Genomic DNA, 15,292 nt, shown 5'->3' on the forward strand with positions numbered 1-15,292 from the left:
GCAAGTGAAGATCCAGAAAAAGGAGGAAGAAGTGACTCACTTCACTGTAAATTGTGGTCAAGCTCCATCCTTATGGCTGAAGCAGGAGACAGAGCTCTTCCCCATCTATGGCCACCCCCAACTCCAATATGCCCTGCTTGGGTACCTGCAAATCAATCTGCCACCGCGGAGCATCCAGGCTGGTCTGCTTGGTGAGGTCCTGCAGCTTGGCTTTCCTCAGTGGATATCTCCTGGCAGCTGTTGTGGGGTCGCTGGCCGTAAGGGCCCTTGGAGAGGGCTTGTGGGTGGTGATCTGGTTGGTGCTGTATGCCCGCCGTCGCTGGGAGAAGTCTAGACCTGGGCAGGAGTGGTGACAGGGAAGCCATCAGGGTGGAGGACAGTGGGGAAAGAGAGAGGAGCTTGCATACCCATTTCTTGCTTGGAAACTTCTTGAGTTTTCCACCACTTACCTACTGAAATATGTGCAGATGCCTCACCTCACCTGGCATTCAAAGCCTTGCCTAATCTAGCTCTAATCTAGCCACCCAGCTACTCTCCTTTCTGCTCATTTTTCAAGGTATTATGTGCTCCAAATATACCAGTTGTGTATACGTTTTCTAGGTGTGACACCTCCACATCTTTGCTCAGGCAGTTTCTCCTGCCTGGAATCTCCTCTCCCTTCCCACTTCTAAGAACCAGTGCCCTCGTTATGTCTTTGTTAATATCCTCTACCAGATGTTCCTTTCCCTGGGATCCTTACAGTCTGTTAAACTTTCTTGTGGTCCATGTCATTCTGCTTTCTAAGAGAGTTAAGGCCAGTTGTATCTCTCTCACTAGATGGAGAACTTCTGAGGGACAAGTGCCACGTTTGAGTCATCTTTGCTTCCCACACTGCGCTCAGCACCTAGCCTTAGTAGGTCATCAGTAATTACCCTCTGAATGGAAACTAAAACCATAAAGAGGTTTTGGAGGAAGACAGGTCTAAACTCTTTATCTGTACTCTACCTCTTTCAAGTTCCATGAGCTTAGTCACATTGCTAAAATTCTCCAAGTTTCAGTTCCCTCATCTGTAAAGTTGGTATTATAGTACCCACCTCCACAGCTGCTAACCGTTCAATGAGATTGTAAAAAGTGCTTAACACGTAATAAGTGTTCAGTAAAAATGTAGCAATCATGGCCTCCCTGGAGAAGGGAGTAAAGCTCAAAGAACAACTGACTGACCGGGACTGGTGGCGGAGTCTCCGCTGGATGGCTGGGCATCTTTGGCCTGCCTCAGGTTGAAGGGTGTCCCCAAGCTCTTGGCACAGTCTCCAGTGTCTGGGCTAGGTCCCTCATCCTGTGAGTGGTAGAAGACAGAGCTGCCGGACTCCTGAGAGTGTAGCATGCTGTATCGTCTTCTCTTGTCCTGGAGGGAGGGAGAGAAAAGAGGGCTTAGAGTGAGGCTGGATGTCAGGAAGGACATCCAAAGGGCAGCAAGGGGTGTGAGAGGAGATGGTGGAGGTTCTACCTTTGAAGAACTGAAATAATAAGAAAATTTTTTGCTTGCTTGGGGAGTTTAGGCAGACTCCTGCCTAAATTTAAGGGATGGTGAATGGAGGTGGTTTTTCATATCACTTATGCTGTTTATATTTTTCATTATATTCTTTATTAAATGTTAAAAAAAAGCGTAATTCTAAATGCTACTGCTGTCTCCAAATAGATAACCAAAAATAACAGCATGAACCATCTGTTCCTTTTGTTTCATTCTCCATGATATAAACATATATAAAAATATAAGGGCTTATTGGGGTCATCTTGTGTTACAAAAGCTGGACCATATTACTTACATTTATCAGTAGCTTGAACTTTGCACTTAAAACATTTTGGAAATCTTTCACGTCAACTATTCTTTTAAACATTTGGCTGTACGATATTCTACTACCCCTTTTTATTAAGCATTCGCTTTGTGGCCATTTATTTTTTGCCACCGTAAAAAATGCTACAATAAATCCTTGACCATGAATCTATTACATTACTTTTATTTCTATGTGTTTGATTCTTAGGAGGTTTTTCTGGGTTGAAAAGGTATATATTTCTAATTTTATTAGTTATTTCTAGATCACCTTCCGGGAGGGTAAGTCACAATTATACCCTTACCCAACAACTCTTCTAGTAGTAGGAGAAAGCATTGCCAGTCTCACGGGTAAGGAAAGGAGAATAGATTTGACAGTCCCTGCTAGTAGTAAGGTCTGTGGCTGATCTGCTACCTCTCAGACCTCCAAGAAAGGCCTGGATTATGCAGAGTCTTGACCAGCATTTTGTTTAGCACGTTCTCCCTGCAGTTGAACACTCTACTCTCCAAAACACTTTTACCATTACTGACCATGGTTCTTAAGAGATTCCGTAACATTTTAAAATCTGGAAATTTCAAATAAACTTCTAACTCCTCTTGAAAGATTGGAAACACATTTAACATAGGGTCCACATTCTTGCATGGTAACTGTTTGTCAGGGCCGAGTAGGGGCTGAGCATTTAGACAGAGTGTGTGCTCTCCAGTTTGCTGTATTCCTCACCACCCCTTATTTCCTCTTATGGGGAATGTCTGCTATCTCTCATGACATTTGTCCCTTTGATTTTTACAACAAGCCCATTTCGTTCATTTTATACCTGCCCAATCCCCCTAGGCATTGGGTTTGTGTGACTCCTGCTTAAAAACTAAACAAGATGACAAATCCTTTAAAGGGGAGTGGAGAGACTTACTAATGAGGTAAGCTAGATGAGAAAATAGCATCTCAGGCAATCTTCTACATTTTAGCATGGATTCCACCTCCCTTTGAGAAGTTCCTCACTGTTATTCCACTTCTGCCACCACATACAAGAGAATTATCCATGTAAATGAATAAAACACAAATTCATCTAAGGAGATATGATCTGTCTAGAGTGTTCAGGGAAAGAAATCTGAGTGCCATTGTTCTGAATTGAACTACTCACCAAAATCACTTGGAGTAGACTATGCAAAATGCAGGTTCCTGGGCCTTATCTTCAGAGATTTTTATTCAGGGGACCTGGGTTGGAGCTAGGGTTCTGCATTTTAAACATGTTCCCCAAGTTCTCCTCTTGCAGGGGATCTTGAGGACCACATATTGAGATGGTAGCATTTACCCAAGCAGTGTCACCATGACTGAATGTCCACAGCCTGACAACTATACCCCACAAGAGTAAACCCAGATCCAATTGGCTCCTAGCTGCCACAAATAAATCGTCTTTCCAGCCAAGGATGGCTTTGTGGAAAGGGTTCTGGACCCCCACTGACCCCTGGAATTTCTAAAGTACTTACTGTTCTGGGATTGGAGATGTATAAGGAGGCATCACATACAATGCCATACCCCACCAGCCGTTCTCCAGGGAAGAGGGAGCTGGTGCTGACAGGTGAGATCAGGACCTCGGTAGTCTCAGGGAAGACCCACTCCACAGTCACATCACTCAGGACTGGGGCCATGGCCTTCTTCAGGGATTTGACCATCTGTTGGACAGGGTCAGAACACAGGTTGGGGGGGATGTGTGAACGGGGGTGTGCACAAATGAGGAGCCTGAAGACTATGTGGGTGTGAGCATGGGAAGAGGTAGCAGGGAAGAAGTGACAGTAGACTTTGGGCGGCTTGCCCAGCAGCAAACATGCCTCTGCGTTTCTTAGACTCCTAGAACATCAGAGTTGGAGCAGATCTTTACTTTCACCTTCTCTAAGCTTAGCATTTTATAAATGAGAAAAACCCAAGACTCAGAGTAGGGCTGTGATGAACCTGGGACACACAGAAAGTTTGTCTCAAAACATGGACTGAATAGTGACCTTGAGCAACTCAATTTACCTCCCTGGGCCACCGTGTCCCCTTCTGTTAAAGGGAGTTAGTAATTCTTAACTTTCAGTGTAGTTGGGAAGATACTGCATTTGAAGTATCTGCCACGTGATAGGCATTCAATGAATGTCAGCTGGTTTAGCGCTTGGACAGTGGTTTAACGTCCCCTAGGATGATTTCCTCAATGGACTGCAAAGCTGGGGAAAAATGATTTGAGGATTGTGGCAGTCATAGAGGAGCACTCTCAAATTTCCCTTTGAGAAAGACTGTGTTCTTTTTTTTTTTTTTTTGGCTTAAAACAACAGCAATGTATTTTTTTACAAGCTCTCGAGGCCAGTAGTCTGAAATGAGTCTTCTGGGGCTAAACCCAAGCATTTGGCAGTGCTGCTTTCCCTTGGAGGCTCTAGGAGAGAATCCCTTCCTTGCCTCTTCCAGCTTCTGGTGGCCAGTGGCATTCCCTAGCTTGCAGCTGCATCACTCCAATCTTGGCTTCTGATGTCACACTGTCTTCTCTTTATCTGAAGTCAAACCTCCCTCTGCTTTATTCTTTTTTTTTTTTTAATTTTTTTTTTTTAACATCTTTATTGGGGTATAATTACTTTACAATGGTGTGTTAGTTTCTGCTTTATAACAAAGTGAATCAGTTATACATATACATATGTTCCCATATCTCTTCCCTCTTGCGTCTCCCTCCCTCCCACCCTCCCTATCCCACCCTTCCAGGCTGTCACAAAGCACCGAGCCAATATCCCTGTGCCATGCGGCTGCTTCCCACTAGCTATCTACCTTACTACGTTTGTTAGTGTGTATATGTCCATGACTCTCTCTCGCTCTGTCACAGCTCACCCTTCCCCCTCCCCATAACCTCAAGTCCGTTCTCTAGGAGGTCTGCGTCTTTATTCCTGCCTTACCCCTAGGTTCTTCATGACATTTTTTTTTCTTAAATTCCATATATATGTGTTAGCATACTGTATTTGTCTTTTTCTTTCTGACTTACTTCACTGTGTATGACAGACTCTAGGTCTATCCACCTCATTACAAATAGCTCAATTTCGTTTCATTTTATGGCTGAGTAATATTCCATTGTATATATGTGCCACATCTTCTTTATCCATTCATCCGATGATGGGCACTTAGGTTGTTTCCATCTCCGGGCTATTGTAAATAGAGCTGCGATGAACATTTTGGTACATGACTCTTTTTGAATTTCGGTTTTCTCAGGGTATATGCCCAGTAGTGGAATTGCTGGGTCATATGGTAGTTCTATTTGTAGTTTTTTAAGGAACCTCCATACTGTTCTCCATAGTGGCTGAACCAATTCACATTCCCACCAGCAGTGCAAGAGGGTTCCCTTTTCTCCACACCCTCTCCAGCATTTATTGTTTCTAGATTTTTTGATGATGGCCATTCTGACTGGTGTGAGATGATATCTCATTGTAGTTTTGATTTGCATTTCTCTAATGATTAATGATGTTGAGCATTCTTTCATGTGTTTGTTGGCAGTCTGTATATCTTCTTTGGAGAAATGTCTATTTAGGTCTTCTGCCCATTTTTGGATTGGGTTGTTTGTTTTTTTGTTGTTGAGCTGCATGAGCTGCTTGCAAATTTTGGAGATTAATCCTTTCTCGGTTGCTTCATTTGCAAATATTTTCTCCCATTCTGAGGGTTGTCTTTTGGTCTTGTTTATGGTTTCCTTTGCTGTGCAAAAGCTTTGAAGTTTCATTAGGTCCCATTTGTTTATTTTTGTTTTTATTTCCATTACTCTAGGGGGTGGGTCAGAAAGAATCTTGCTGTGATTTATGTCATAGAGTGTTCTGCCTATGTTTTCCTCTAATAGTTTGATAGTTTCTGGCCTTATATTTAGGTCTTTAATCCATTTTGAGCTTATTTTTGTGTATGGTGTTAGGGAGTGTTCTAATTTCATTCTTTTACATGTACCTGTCCAGTTTTCCCAGCACCACTTATTGAAGAGGCTGTCCTTTTTCCACTGTACATTCCTGCCACCTTTATCAAAGATAAGGTGTCCATATGTGCATGGGTTTATCTCTGGGCTTTCTATCCTGTTCCATTGATCTATCTTTCTGTTTTTGTGCCAGTACCATACCGTCTTGATAACTGTAGCTTTGTAGTATAGTCTGAAGTCAGGGAGCCTGATTCCTCCAGTTCCTTTTTTTGTTCTCAAGATTGCTTTGGCTATTCGGGGTCTTTTGTGTTTCCATACAAATTGCGAAATTTTTTGTTCTAGTTCTGTGAAAAATGCCAGTGGTAGTTTGATAGGGATTGCATTGAATCTATAGATTGCTTTGGGTAGTAGAGTCATTTTCACAATATTGATTCTTCCAATCCAAGAACATGGTATATGTCTCCATCTATTTGTATCATCTTTAATTTCTTTCATCAGTGTCTTATACTTTTCTGCATACAGGTCTTTTGCCTCCTTAGGTAGGTTTATTCCTAGATATTTTATTCTTTTTGTTGCAATGGTAAATGGGAGTGTTTTCTTGATTTCACTTTCAGATTTTTCATCATTAGTATATAGGAATGCCAGAGATTTCTGTGCATTAATTTTGTATCCTGCTACTTTACCAAATTCATTGATTAGCTCTAGTAGTTTTCTGGTAGCATCTTTAGGATTCTCTATGTATAGGATCATGTCATCTGCAAACAGTGACAGCTTTACTTCTTCTTTTCCGATTTGGATTCCTTTTATTTCCTTCTCTTCTCTGATTGCTGTGGCTAAAACTTCCAAAACTATGTTGAATAAGAGTGGTGAGAGTGGGCACCCTTGTCTTGTTCCTGATCTTAGTGGAAATGCTTTCAGTTTTTCACCATTGAGGATGATGTTTGCTGTGGGCTTGTCGTATATGGCCTTTATTATGTTGAGGAAAGTTCCCTCTATGCCTACTTTCTGCAGGGTTTTTATCATAAATGGGTGTTGAATTTTGTCAAAAGCTGCATCTATTGAGATGATCATATGGTTTTTCTCCTTCAATTTGTTAATATGGTTTATCACATTGATAGATTTGCGTATATTGAAGAATCCTTGCATTCCTGGAATAAACCCCACTTGATCATGGTGTATGATCCTTTTAATGTGCTGTTGGATTCTGTTTGCTAGTATTTTGTTGAGGATTTTTGCATCTATGTTCATCAGTGATATTGGCCTGTAATTTTCTTTCTTTGTGACATCCTTGCCTGGTTTTGGTATCAAGGTGATGGTGGCCTCGTAGAATGAGTTTGGGAGTGTTCCTCCCTCTGCTATATTTTGGAAGAGTTTGAGAAGGATAGGTGTTAGCTCTTCTCTAAATGTTTGATAGAATTCGCCTGTGAAGCCATCTGGTCCTGGGCTTTTCTTTGTTGGAAGATTTTTAATCACAGTTTCAATTTCAGTGCTTGTGATTGGTCTGTTCATATTTTCTATTTCTTCCTGATTCAGTCTTGGCAGGTTGTGCATTTCTAAGAATTTGTCCATTTCTTCCAGATTGTCCATTTTATTGGCATAGAGTTGCTTGTAGTAATCTCTCATGATCTCTTTTATTTCTGCAGTGTCAGTTGTTACCTCTCCTTTTTCATTTCTAATTCTATTGAGTTGAGTCTTCTCCCTTTTTTTCTTGATGAGTCTGGCTAGTGGTTTATCTATTTTGTTTATCTTCTCAAAGAACCAGCTTTTAGTTTTATTGATCTTTGCTATTGTTTCCTTCATTTCTTTTTCATTTATTTCTGATCTGATTTTTATGATTTCTTTCCTTCTGCTAGCTTTGGGGTTTTTTTGTTCTTCTTTCTCTAATTGTTTGAGGTGCAAGGTTAGGTTGTTTATTCTAGATGTTTCCTGCTTCTTAAGGTGGGCTTGTATTGCTATAAACTTCCCCCTTAGAACTGCTTTTGCTGCATCCCACAGGTTTTGGGTCGTTGTGTCTCCATTGTCATTTGTTTCTAGGTATTTTTTGATTTCCTCTTTGATTTCTTCAGTGATCACTTCATTATTAAGTAGTGTATTGTTTAGCCTCCATGTGTTTGTATTTTTTACAGATCTTTTCCTGTAATTGATATCTAGTCTCATGGCGTTGTGGTCAGAAAAGATACTTGATACAATTTCAATTTTCTTAAATTTGCCAAGGCTTGATTTGTGACCCAAGATATGATCTATCCTGGAGAATGTTCCATGAGCACTTGAGAAAAATGTGTATTCTGTTGTTTTTGGATGGAGTGTCCTATAAATATCAATTAAGTCCATCTTGTTTAATGTATCATTTAAAGCTTGTGTTTCCTTATTTATTTTCATTTTGGATGATCTGTCCTTGGGTGAAAGTGGGGTGTTTAAGTCCCCTACTATGAATGTGTTACTGTCGATTTCCCCTTTTATGGCTGTTAGTATTTGCCTTATGTATTGAGGTGCTCCTATGTTGGGTGCATAAATATTTACAATTGTTATATCTTCTTCTTGGATCGATCCCTTGATCATTATGTAGTGTCCTTCTTTGTCTCTTTTAATAGTCCTTATTTTAAAGTCTATTTTGTCTGATATGAGAATTGCTACTCCAGCTTTCTTTTGGTTTCCATTTGCATGGAATATCTTTTTCCATCCCCTTACTTTTAGTCTGTATGTGTCTCTAGGTCTGAAGTGGGTCTCTTGTAGACAGCATATGTAAGGGTCTTGTTTTTGTATCCATTCAGCTAATCTGTGTCTTTTGGTGGGAGCATTTAGTCCATTTACATTTAAGGTAATTATCGATATGTATGTTCCTATTCCCATTTTCTATATTGTTTTGGGTTCGTTATTATAGGTCTTTTCCTTCTCTTGTGTTTCTTGCCTAGAGAAGATCCTTTAGCATTTGTTGTAAAGCTGGTTTGGTGGTGCTGAACTCTCTCAGCTTTTGCTTGTCTGTAAAGGTTTTAATTTCTCCATCAAATCTGAATGAGATCCTTGCTGGGTAGAGTAGTCTTGGTTGCAGGTTTTTCTCCTTCATCACTTTCAGTATGTCCTGCCACTCCCTTCTGGCTTGTAGGGTTTCTGCTGAGAGATCAGCTGTTAACCTTATGGGGATTCCCTTATGTGTTATTTGTTGTTTTTCCCTTGCTGCTTTTAATATGCTTTCTTTGTATTTAATTTTTGACAGTTTGATTAATATGTGTCTTGGCGTATTTCTCCTTGTATTTATCCTGTATGGGACTCTCTGTGCTTCCTGGACTTGATTAACTATTTCCTTTCCCATATTAGGGAAGTTTTCAACTATAATCTCTTCAAATATTTTCTCAGTCCCTTTCTTTTTCTCTTCTTCTTCTGGAACCCCTATAATTCGAATGTTGGTGCGTTTAATGTTGTCCCAGAGGTCTCTGAGACTGTCCTCAGTTCTTTTCATTCTTTTTTCTTTATTCTGCTCTGCAGTAGTTATTTCCACTATTTTATCTTCCAGGTCACTTATCCGTTCTTCTGCCTCAGTTATTCTGCTATTGATCCCATCTAGAGTATTTTTAATTTCATTTATTGTGTTGTTCATCGTTGCTTGTTTCATCTTTAGTTCTTCTAGGTCCTTGTTAACTGATTCTTGCATTTTGTCCATTCTATTGTCCATTCTATCTCCAAGATTTTGGATCAACCTTACTATCATTATTCTGAATTCTTTTTCAGGTAGACTGCCTATTTCCTCTTCATTTGTTAGGTCTGGTGCATTTTTATCTTGCTCCTTTACCTGCTGTGTGTTTTTCTGTTTTCTCATTTTGCTTATCTTACTGTGTTTGGGGTCTCCTTTTTGCAGGCTGCAGGTTCGTAGTTCCTCTTGTTTTTGATGTCTGTCTCCAGTGGCTAAGGTTGGTTCAGTGGGTTGTGTAGGCTTCCTGGTGGAGGGGACTAGTGCCTGTGTTGTGGTGGATGAGGCTGGATCTTGTCTCTCTAGTGGGCAGGTTCACGTCTGGTGGTGTGTTTTGGGGTGTCTGTGGCCTTATTATGATTTTAGGCAGCCTCTCTGCTAATGGGTGGGGTTGTGTTCCTGTTTTGCTAGTTGTTTGGCACAGGTTGTCCAGCACTGTGGCTTGCTGGTCGTTGAGTGAAGCTGGGTGCTGGTGTTAAGATGGAGGTCTCTGGGAGATTTTTGCCGTTTGATATTATGTGGAGCTGGGAGGTCTCTTGTGGACCAGTGTCCTGAAGTTGGCTCTCCTACCTCAGAGGCAGAGCCCTGACTCCTGGCTGGAGCACCAAGAGCCTTTCATCCACACGGCTCAGAATAAAAGGGAGAAAAAGTAGAGGGAATTAGTAGAAGTATGAGGAAAGAAAGAAGGAAAGGAGGGAAGGAAGGAGGGAAGGAAGGAAGGAAGGAAGGAAGAAAGAAAGAAAGAAGCAAAGAAGGAAAAAAGGCAAGAAGGAACGAAAGGAGGGAGGGAGGGAGGGAGGAAGGAAGGAAGGAGGGAAAGAAGGAAAAACAGAAAGAAAGAAGATACAGTAAAAATAAAATAAAGTATAATAAAGTTATTGAATTAAAAAATTCTTAATTAGAAAAAAAAAAAAAGGGACGGATAGAACCTTAGGACAAATGTTGGAAGCAAAGCTATACAGACAAAGTCTTACACAGAAGCGTACACATACACCCTCACAAAAAGAGGTAAAGGGGGAAAAATCATAAATCTTGCTGTCAGAGACCACCTCCTCAATTTGGGATGATTCGTTGTCTAAAGGAGGGAAGGAAGGAGGGAAGGAAGGAAGGAAGAAAGAAAGAAAGAAGGAAAGAAGGCAAGAAGGAACGAAAGGAGGGAGGGAGGGAGGAAGGAAGGAAGGAGGGAAAGAAGGAAAAACAGAAAGAAAGAAGATACAGTAAAAATAAAATAAAGTATAATAAAGTTATTGAATTAAAAAATTCTTAATTAGAAAAAAAAAAAAAGGGACGGATAGAACCTTAGGACAAATGTTGGAAGCAAAGCTATACAAAGTCTTACACAGAAGCGTACACATACACCCTCACAAAAAGAGGTAAAGGGGGAAAAATCATAAATCTTGCTGTCAGAGACCACCTCCTCAATTTGGGATGATTCGTTGTCTAAAGGAGGGAAGGAAGGAAGGAAAGAAAGAAAGAAAGGACGAAGGTAAAGTATAATAATGTTCTTAAAATTAAAATTGATTATTAAGAAAAAAATTTTAAGAAAAAACCATGGACGGATAGAACCCTAGGACAAATGGTGGAAGCAAGACTATACAGACAAGATCTCACACAGAAGCATACACGTACACATTCACAAAAAGAGGAATAGGGAGAAAAATCATAGATCTTGCTCCCAAAGTCCACCTCCTTAATTTGGGATGATTGGCTGTCTATTCATGTATTCCACAGATGCAGGGTACATCAAGTTGATTGTGGAGCTTTAATCCGCTGCTTCTGAGGCTGCTGGGAGAGATTTCCCTTTCTCTTCTTTGTTCTCACAGCTCACAGGGGCTCAGCTTTGGATTTGGCCCTGCCTCTGCGTGTAGGTCGCTGGAGGGCGTCTGTTTTTTGCTCAGACAGGACGGGGTTAAAGGAGCCGCTGATTCGGGGGCTCTGGCGTACTGAGGCCAGCGGGGAGGGAGGGGCACGGAATGCGGGGCGGGCCTGCGGCGGCAAAGTCCGGCGTGACCCTGCACCAGCCCGAGGCCCGCCGTGCGCTCTCCCGGGGAAGTCGTCCCCGGATCCCGGGAACCCGGCAGTGGCGGGCTGCACAGGCTCCGCGGAAGAAGGGAGTGGAGAGCGACCTGCGCTCGCACACAGGCCCCTTGGTGGCGGCAGCAGCAGCCCCAACGTCTCCCGCTATTCTTTTTTTTTTTTTTTTTTAACATCTTTATCGGAGTATAATGGCTTTACAATGGTGTGTTAGTTTCTGCTTTATAACAAAGTGAATCAGTTATACATATGTTTCCATATCTCTTCCCTCTTGCATCTCCCTCCCTCCCACCCTACCTATCTCACCCCTCCAGGAGACACGGACCTACTAGAGAATGGACTTGAGGATATGGGGAGGGCGAAAGGTAAGATGTGACAAGACTGTGTTCTTTTGCTGCAAGGAATGCAGTTAGATGACAGTCTCCATGTGCAATGCCTCAGCTTTCAAACCAAGTTCACACCTCTCCCTGGAAGCCCCCAGGCAACAAATGAGCATGGCAGGGATATTAGTGCCTGGTCTTTCCACCCAACAGAGACAACCTAATGGGCAATTCTTGCTCCAGAGACCCCCGGTGGGTTGGATGAGACCCTGTCAGACCTGCACTGCAGTCTGAGGCTCTCCCTGACCAGTCCTGCTTCCCTCCTTCCCTTTCACAAGTGTTGCATCTGCACGTGGACTAAAAAGTTTTCCCTCCTGTTTCCTCCTCTTTTCCCTTCTACAGATTTTATCCCTCAAGAAACCTCTTGCACTCTTAACTTCAGCTCTGTTTCTTGTTCTTGGAAGATCTGGACGGACACAGGGATTTTCTAAGTGCTGGATTATTTGTGCCAATTATGCAAGACATGGAGAGAAGACTATAATTGCCTTGATTTCTGGGGCCTTTAGATTCTTCTGAGCCATCATTTGGCATCATCAGGAACATGGCCAGAAATGACCCCAAGCGCAACTCCTATCCATAGAGGCAGTGACTCCTTTGGGAGCCCCAATCCTGCCCAGCCAGTGGATGGAGTATATGAGCCAGTGGCTGGAGACCAGGGCATCTAGTGTTCTGTACTAGCTCCAGGAAATGTCCACTCTGTGGCCTCCAACTGTGATTTTCACTGGGGTGCAGTGGAGTGCTCAGACTTGGGGTGAAATCCCAGCTCCACCGCTGAGTTGCTGTGTGACCAGTGTGGGCCTCTGAGGTCCCAGCACCAGAAGAGATGGAGGCCCTTCTGCCTACCTTGGGCTGCAGCCGCTCCCCCTCCACCAGGAACTCAGCACTGCCCTTGGACACAGTTGCCAGCCCTTTCACCAGTCTGTGGCAGACGTTGGGTCCAATTCCAAAGCTATAGCACCTGGAGGAGGGGGACAAGAGAGGCTGCTACTTCCCATCCTCTCTGCCATTTTTGTCCCCTGATGGGGAAAGGGACAGATCGTGATCCAGCAGAGCTATCTCAGAGCTGGCCCCAGCTTCAGGTAGAGGGTGAGGGAGAAGAAAGAGGGCCATCAGTGGGCACTCACATTCACACATGGACAGCCCATCCCCTCCCGCCCCAGCGCAGAGTCGAAGCAGGTAGGACTTCCTCTGCCTAGACTGCTCTTTGAGACCTGGATGCAGAGGTGTGGGCATCTTATCCCTCCTGAACCACTGTGGGGAAAACGCAAACTTTGAAGTTGGCCACACCATCCTGGAAGCAAAGCTCTGTAGGAATTGTGGGTCCCCTCTTCTCCTCCTGGCACTTTCCACGTTGCCCCAGTTCTGACATTCCCCAGCCCAGGGCAGCCCAGAGTAACCGAGCCCTAAACCTTCAGCCCTGTGCCCACCTGGTGGAGAAGGCATGGTTTCGCAGCAGCTCCAGCACCTTCCCGGTGTTGCTGACGGCACCATCTGTGATGACGAAGAGCAGCCTCGGGTGGCCTCGGGGCACTGGCTGCCGGATGACCCACTTGAGCGGGGAGAGAATGTTGGTGCCACCCATGTCAGCTTGCATTCTCTGGATGTTGTCACAGGCCTTGGCCAAACTCTCCTGCAGAGAAGGGTCATGGGCAGGGAGATCGTCCCCAGGGTCATTATACGGTGTGGAGACTCTAAGCCCCTTGGAGGATGAATCCTTTGTTTCCCAGGATCTTAGTTCAGCCTCACTGGAGCTGACTCATGTTCCCAGTTTCATCTCTGCCCCACGCGCAGGAAGAATAGGTGGCCACTTTTCGGTGTGAGTCTGCCCAATAACACCACCTACCAATGCCCCAAATGCCACTATTCATGATGTATTAACCTACTGTTGTCCTTTCTTTGTTCCTCTTTCAAAATATAAACACCCCTGGAAAAGGTAGCACGTCAAGCCCTAACTGCCCAGCACAAATGAGGTTTCCTTTTCTGGTGAGTGAGGCAGGAGGTATGGTGGAAAGACCACATGACTAGAAATCTTAAGACTTGAGTCCTGGCCTGACTGTGGCACTAAATCCCTATGATACTCTGAGGAAACCATTTCCCCAATCTGGGTTTCAGATTTCCTCCCTCCTGGACCGACACTGTGAGACCCAACTGGCCAAGGATTCCTGCCACTGGATGGACGTCCCTGTAGCAAGGACAGATTCTCACTGGATATCAGATGTTTTCCTGCTCCTGACTCAGGAAGATGCTCCTCCAACATCCACACTTGGAGTAATGGAATATAACAAAAGTCTTAAAAAACTGTGTATGTACCTTTGGAACCAGCAAGACTAGGCATTTATTCCAAGCGAATCATTAAGGATGTATGCAAAGTATTTGCTGCAAAGATAACTCAATAGATAAAAATGGAGACAACTTAAATGCCCACCTGTAGCGGTTTAGTTAAATAAGTCGCAGCCTATCTGTGTAGTGAAATAGTGGCAGCTACTGAAAATTATGTTGCAGTTGAATACTTACTAGCATGGACACATGCTCATGGTAGGCTGTCTTGTTAGAAAAATAGGTTACAGAAAGTATGGGAGGTCTGATCCTACCTTTATTGAAAATGTATGTAAATGCTTAGAGCAAGAAGGGATTTATCCTAAGCTCTTAACAGTGGTTTTTCTTTTCTTCTGACTGATCATGGGAGATTTTCAAATTTTTCATTTTGATTATCTCGATTTAAAAATTGTGGGACAATCAATATATATTATTTCTGTATTTAAAAAACTGACAAGTAAGTTATTTTTAATTGAAAAGTGGCTCCTATGCCCTTCTTTCCTCCCTTCCCACCCACCGTCTCTCTCTCCCTCCCTTCCATCCTTCCCTCCCTTCCTTCCTTCCTTCCTGTTCCTAGACCTGGGTAAGATGTCCGCCACCCTCCCACCTTTATTTTCGCTGTGCTTCATGGCTTGTAGGATCTCAGTTCCCCAACCAGGGATTGAACCTGGGCCACAACAGTGAAAGCCCGGAATCCTAACCACTAGGCCACCAGGGAACTCCCTAGGATGCTCCCATTTTGAACATCCTATTGGGGCCAAGGGTCCTCTAGTTACAAACTGTTACCTTGAGCCATGCGAGCGCCATTCTTAGTCCACTCGCTCACCTATTCACTCCTCTATCCCTTGTTATTCACTCCTTTAGCTCAACCTTGCATGAATCTATCATTCTAATGAGACAGAGGCTTCAGTGAGTGGGAGGCCTGAGATATATCCTCTCCCTATCCCTTCCCTCTACCCCCTCCCAGCGTACATCCATACCTTGCCCCACATGATCTTTACTTTAAGGAGGGGGGAGACCAGAAGACTGCCTACATGGAGATAGCCTCCCTTTGGTTCTCTGCTCCTGACATCATCTAGGTTCTATATGTGTGAACAGGTTCTATGAGGGCAGGCCTCGGGGGTACCTCCTCTTTCCTCTTCCTTCCTTGCCTCTGTTTCTC

The 15,292-nt window shown here is 43.4% G+C and overlaps 1 protein-coding gene across 1 annotated transcript in view; it reads right to left on the minus strand.

Annotated features, from left to right (window-relative positions):
• VWA5B1 (von Willebrand factor A domain containing 5B1) overlaps nt 1-15,292 on the minus strand; it is a gene marked incomplete at both ends in the record, with an annotated part of 47,177 nt that overhangs the window by 15,122 nt on the left and 16,763 nt on the right. Inside the window, 5 exons of the mRNA XM_082675859.1 lie at nt 146-336; nt 1,201-1,384; nt 3,296-3,481; nt 12,658-12,772; nt 13,242-13,444. Coding sequence (XP_082531985.1) covers nt 146-336; nt 1,201-1,384; nt 3,296-3,481; nt 12,658-12,772; nt 13,242-13,444 — 879 coding nt within the window. The remainder of the gene's footprint in view (nt 1-145; nt 337-1,200; nt 1,385-3,295; nt 3,482-12,657; nt 12,773-13,241; nt 13,445-15,292) is intronic.

Source organism: Grampus griseus, assembly GCF_964374135.1.
Source record: "Grampus griseus genome assembly, chromosome: 1".
Lineage (NCBI taxonomy): Eukaryota > Metazoa > Chordata > Mammalia > Artiodactyla > Delphinidae > Grampus > Grampus griseus.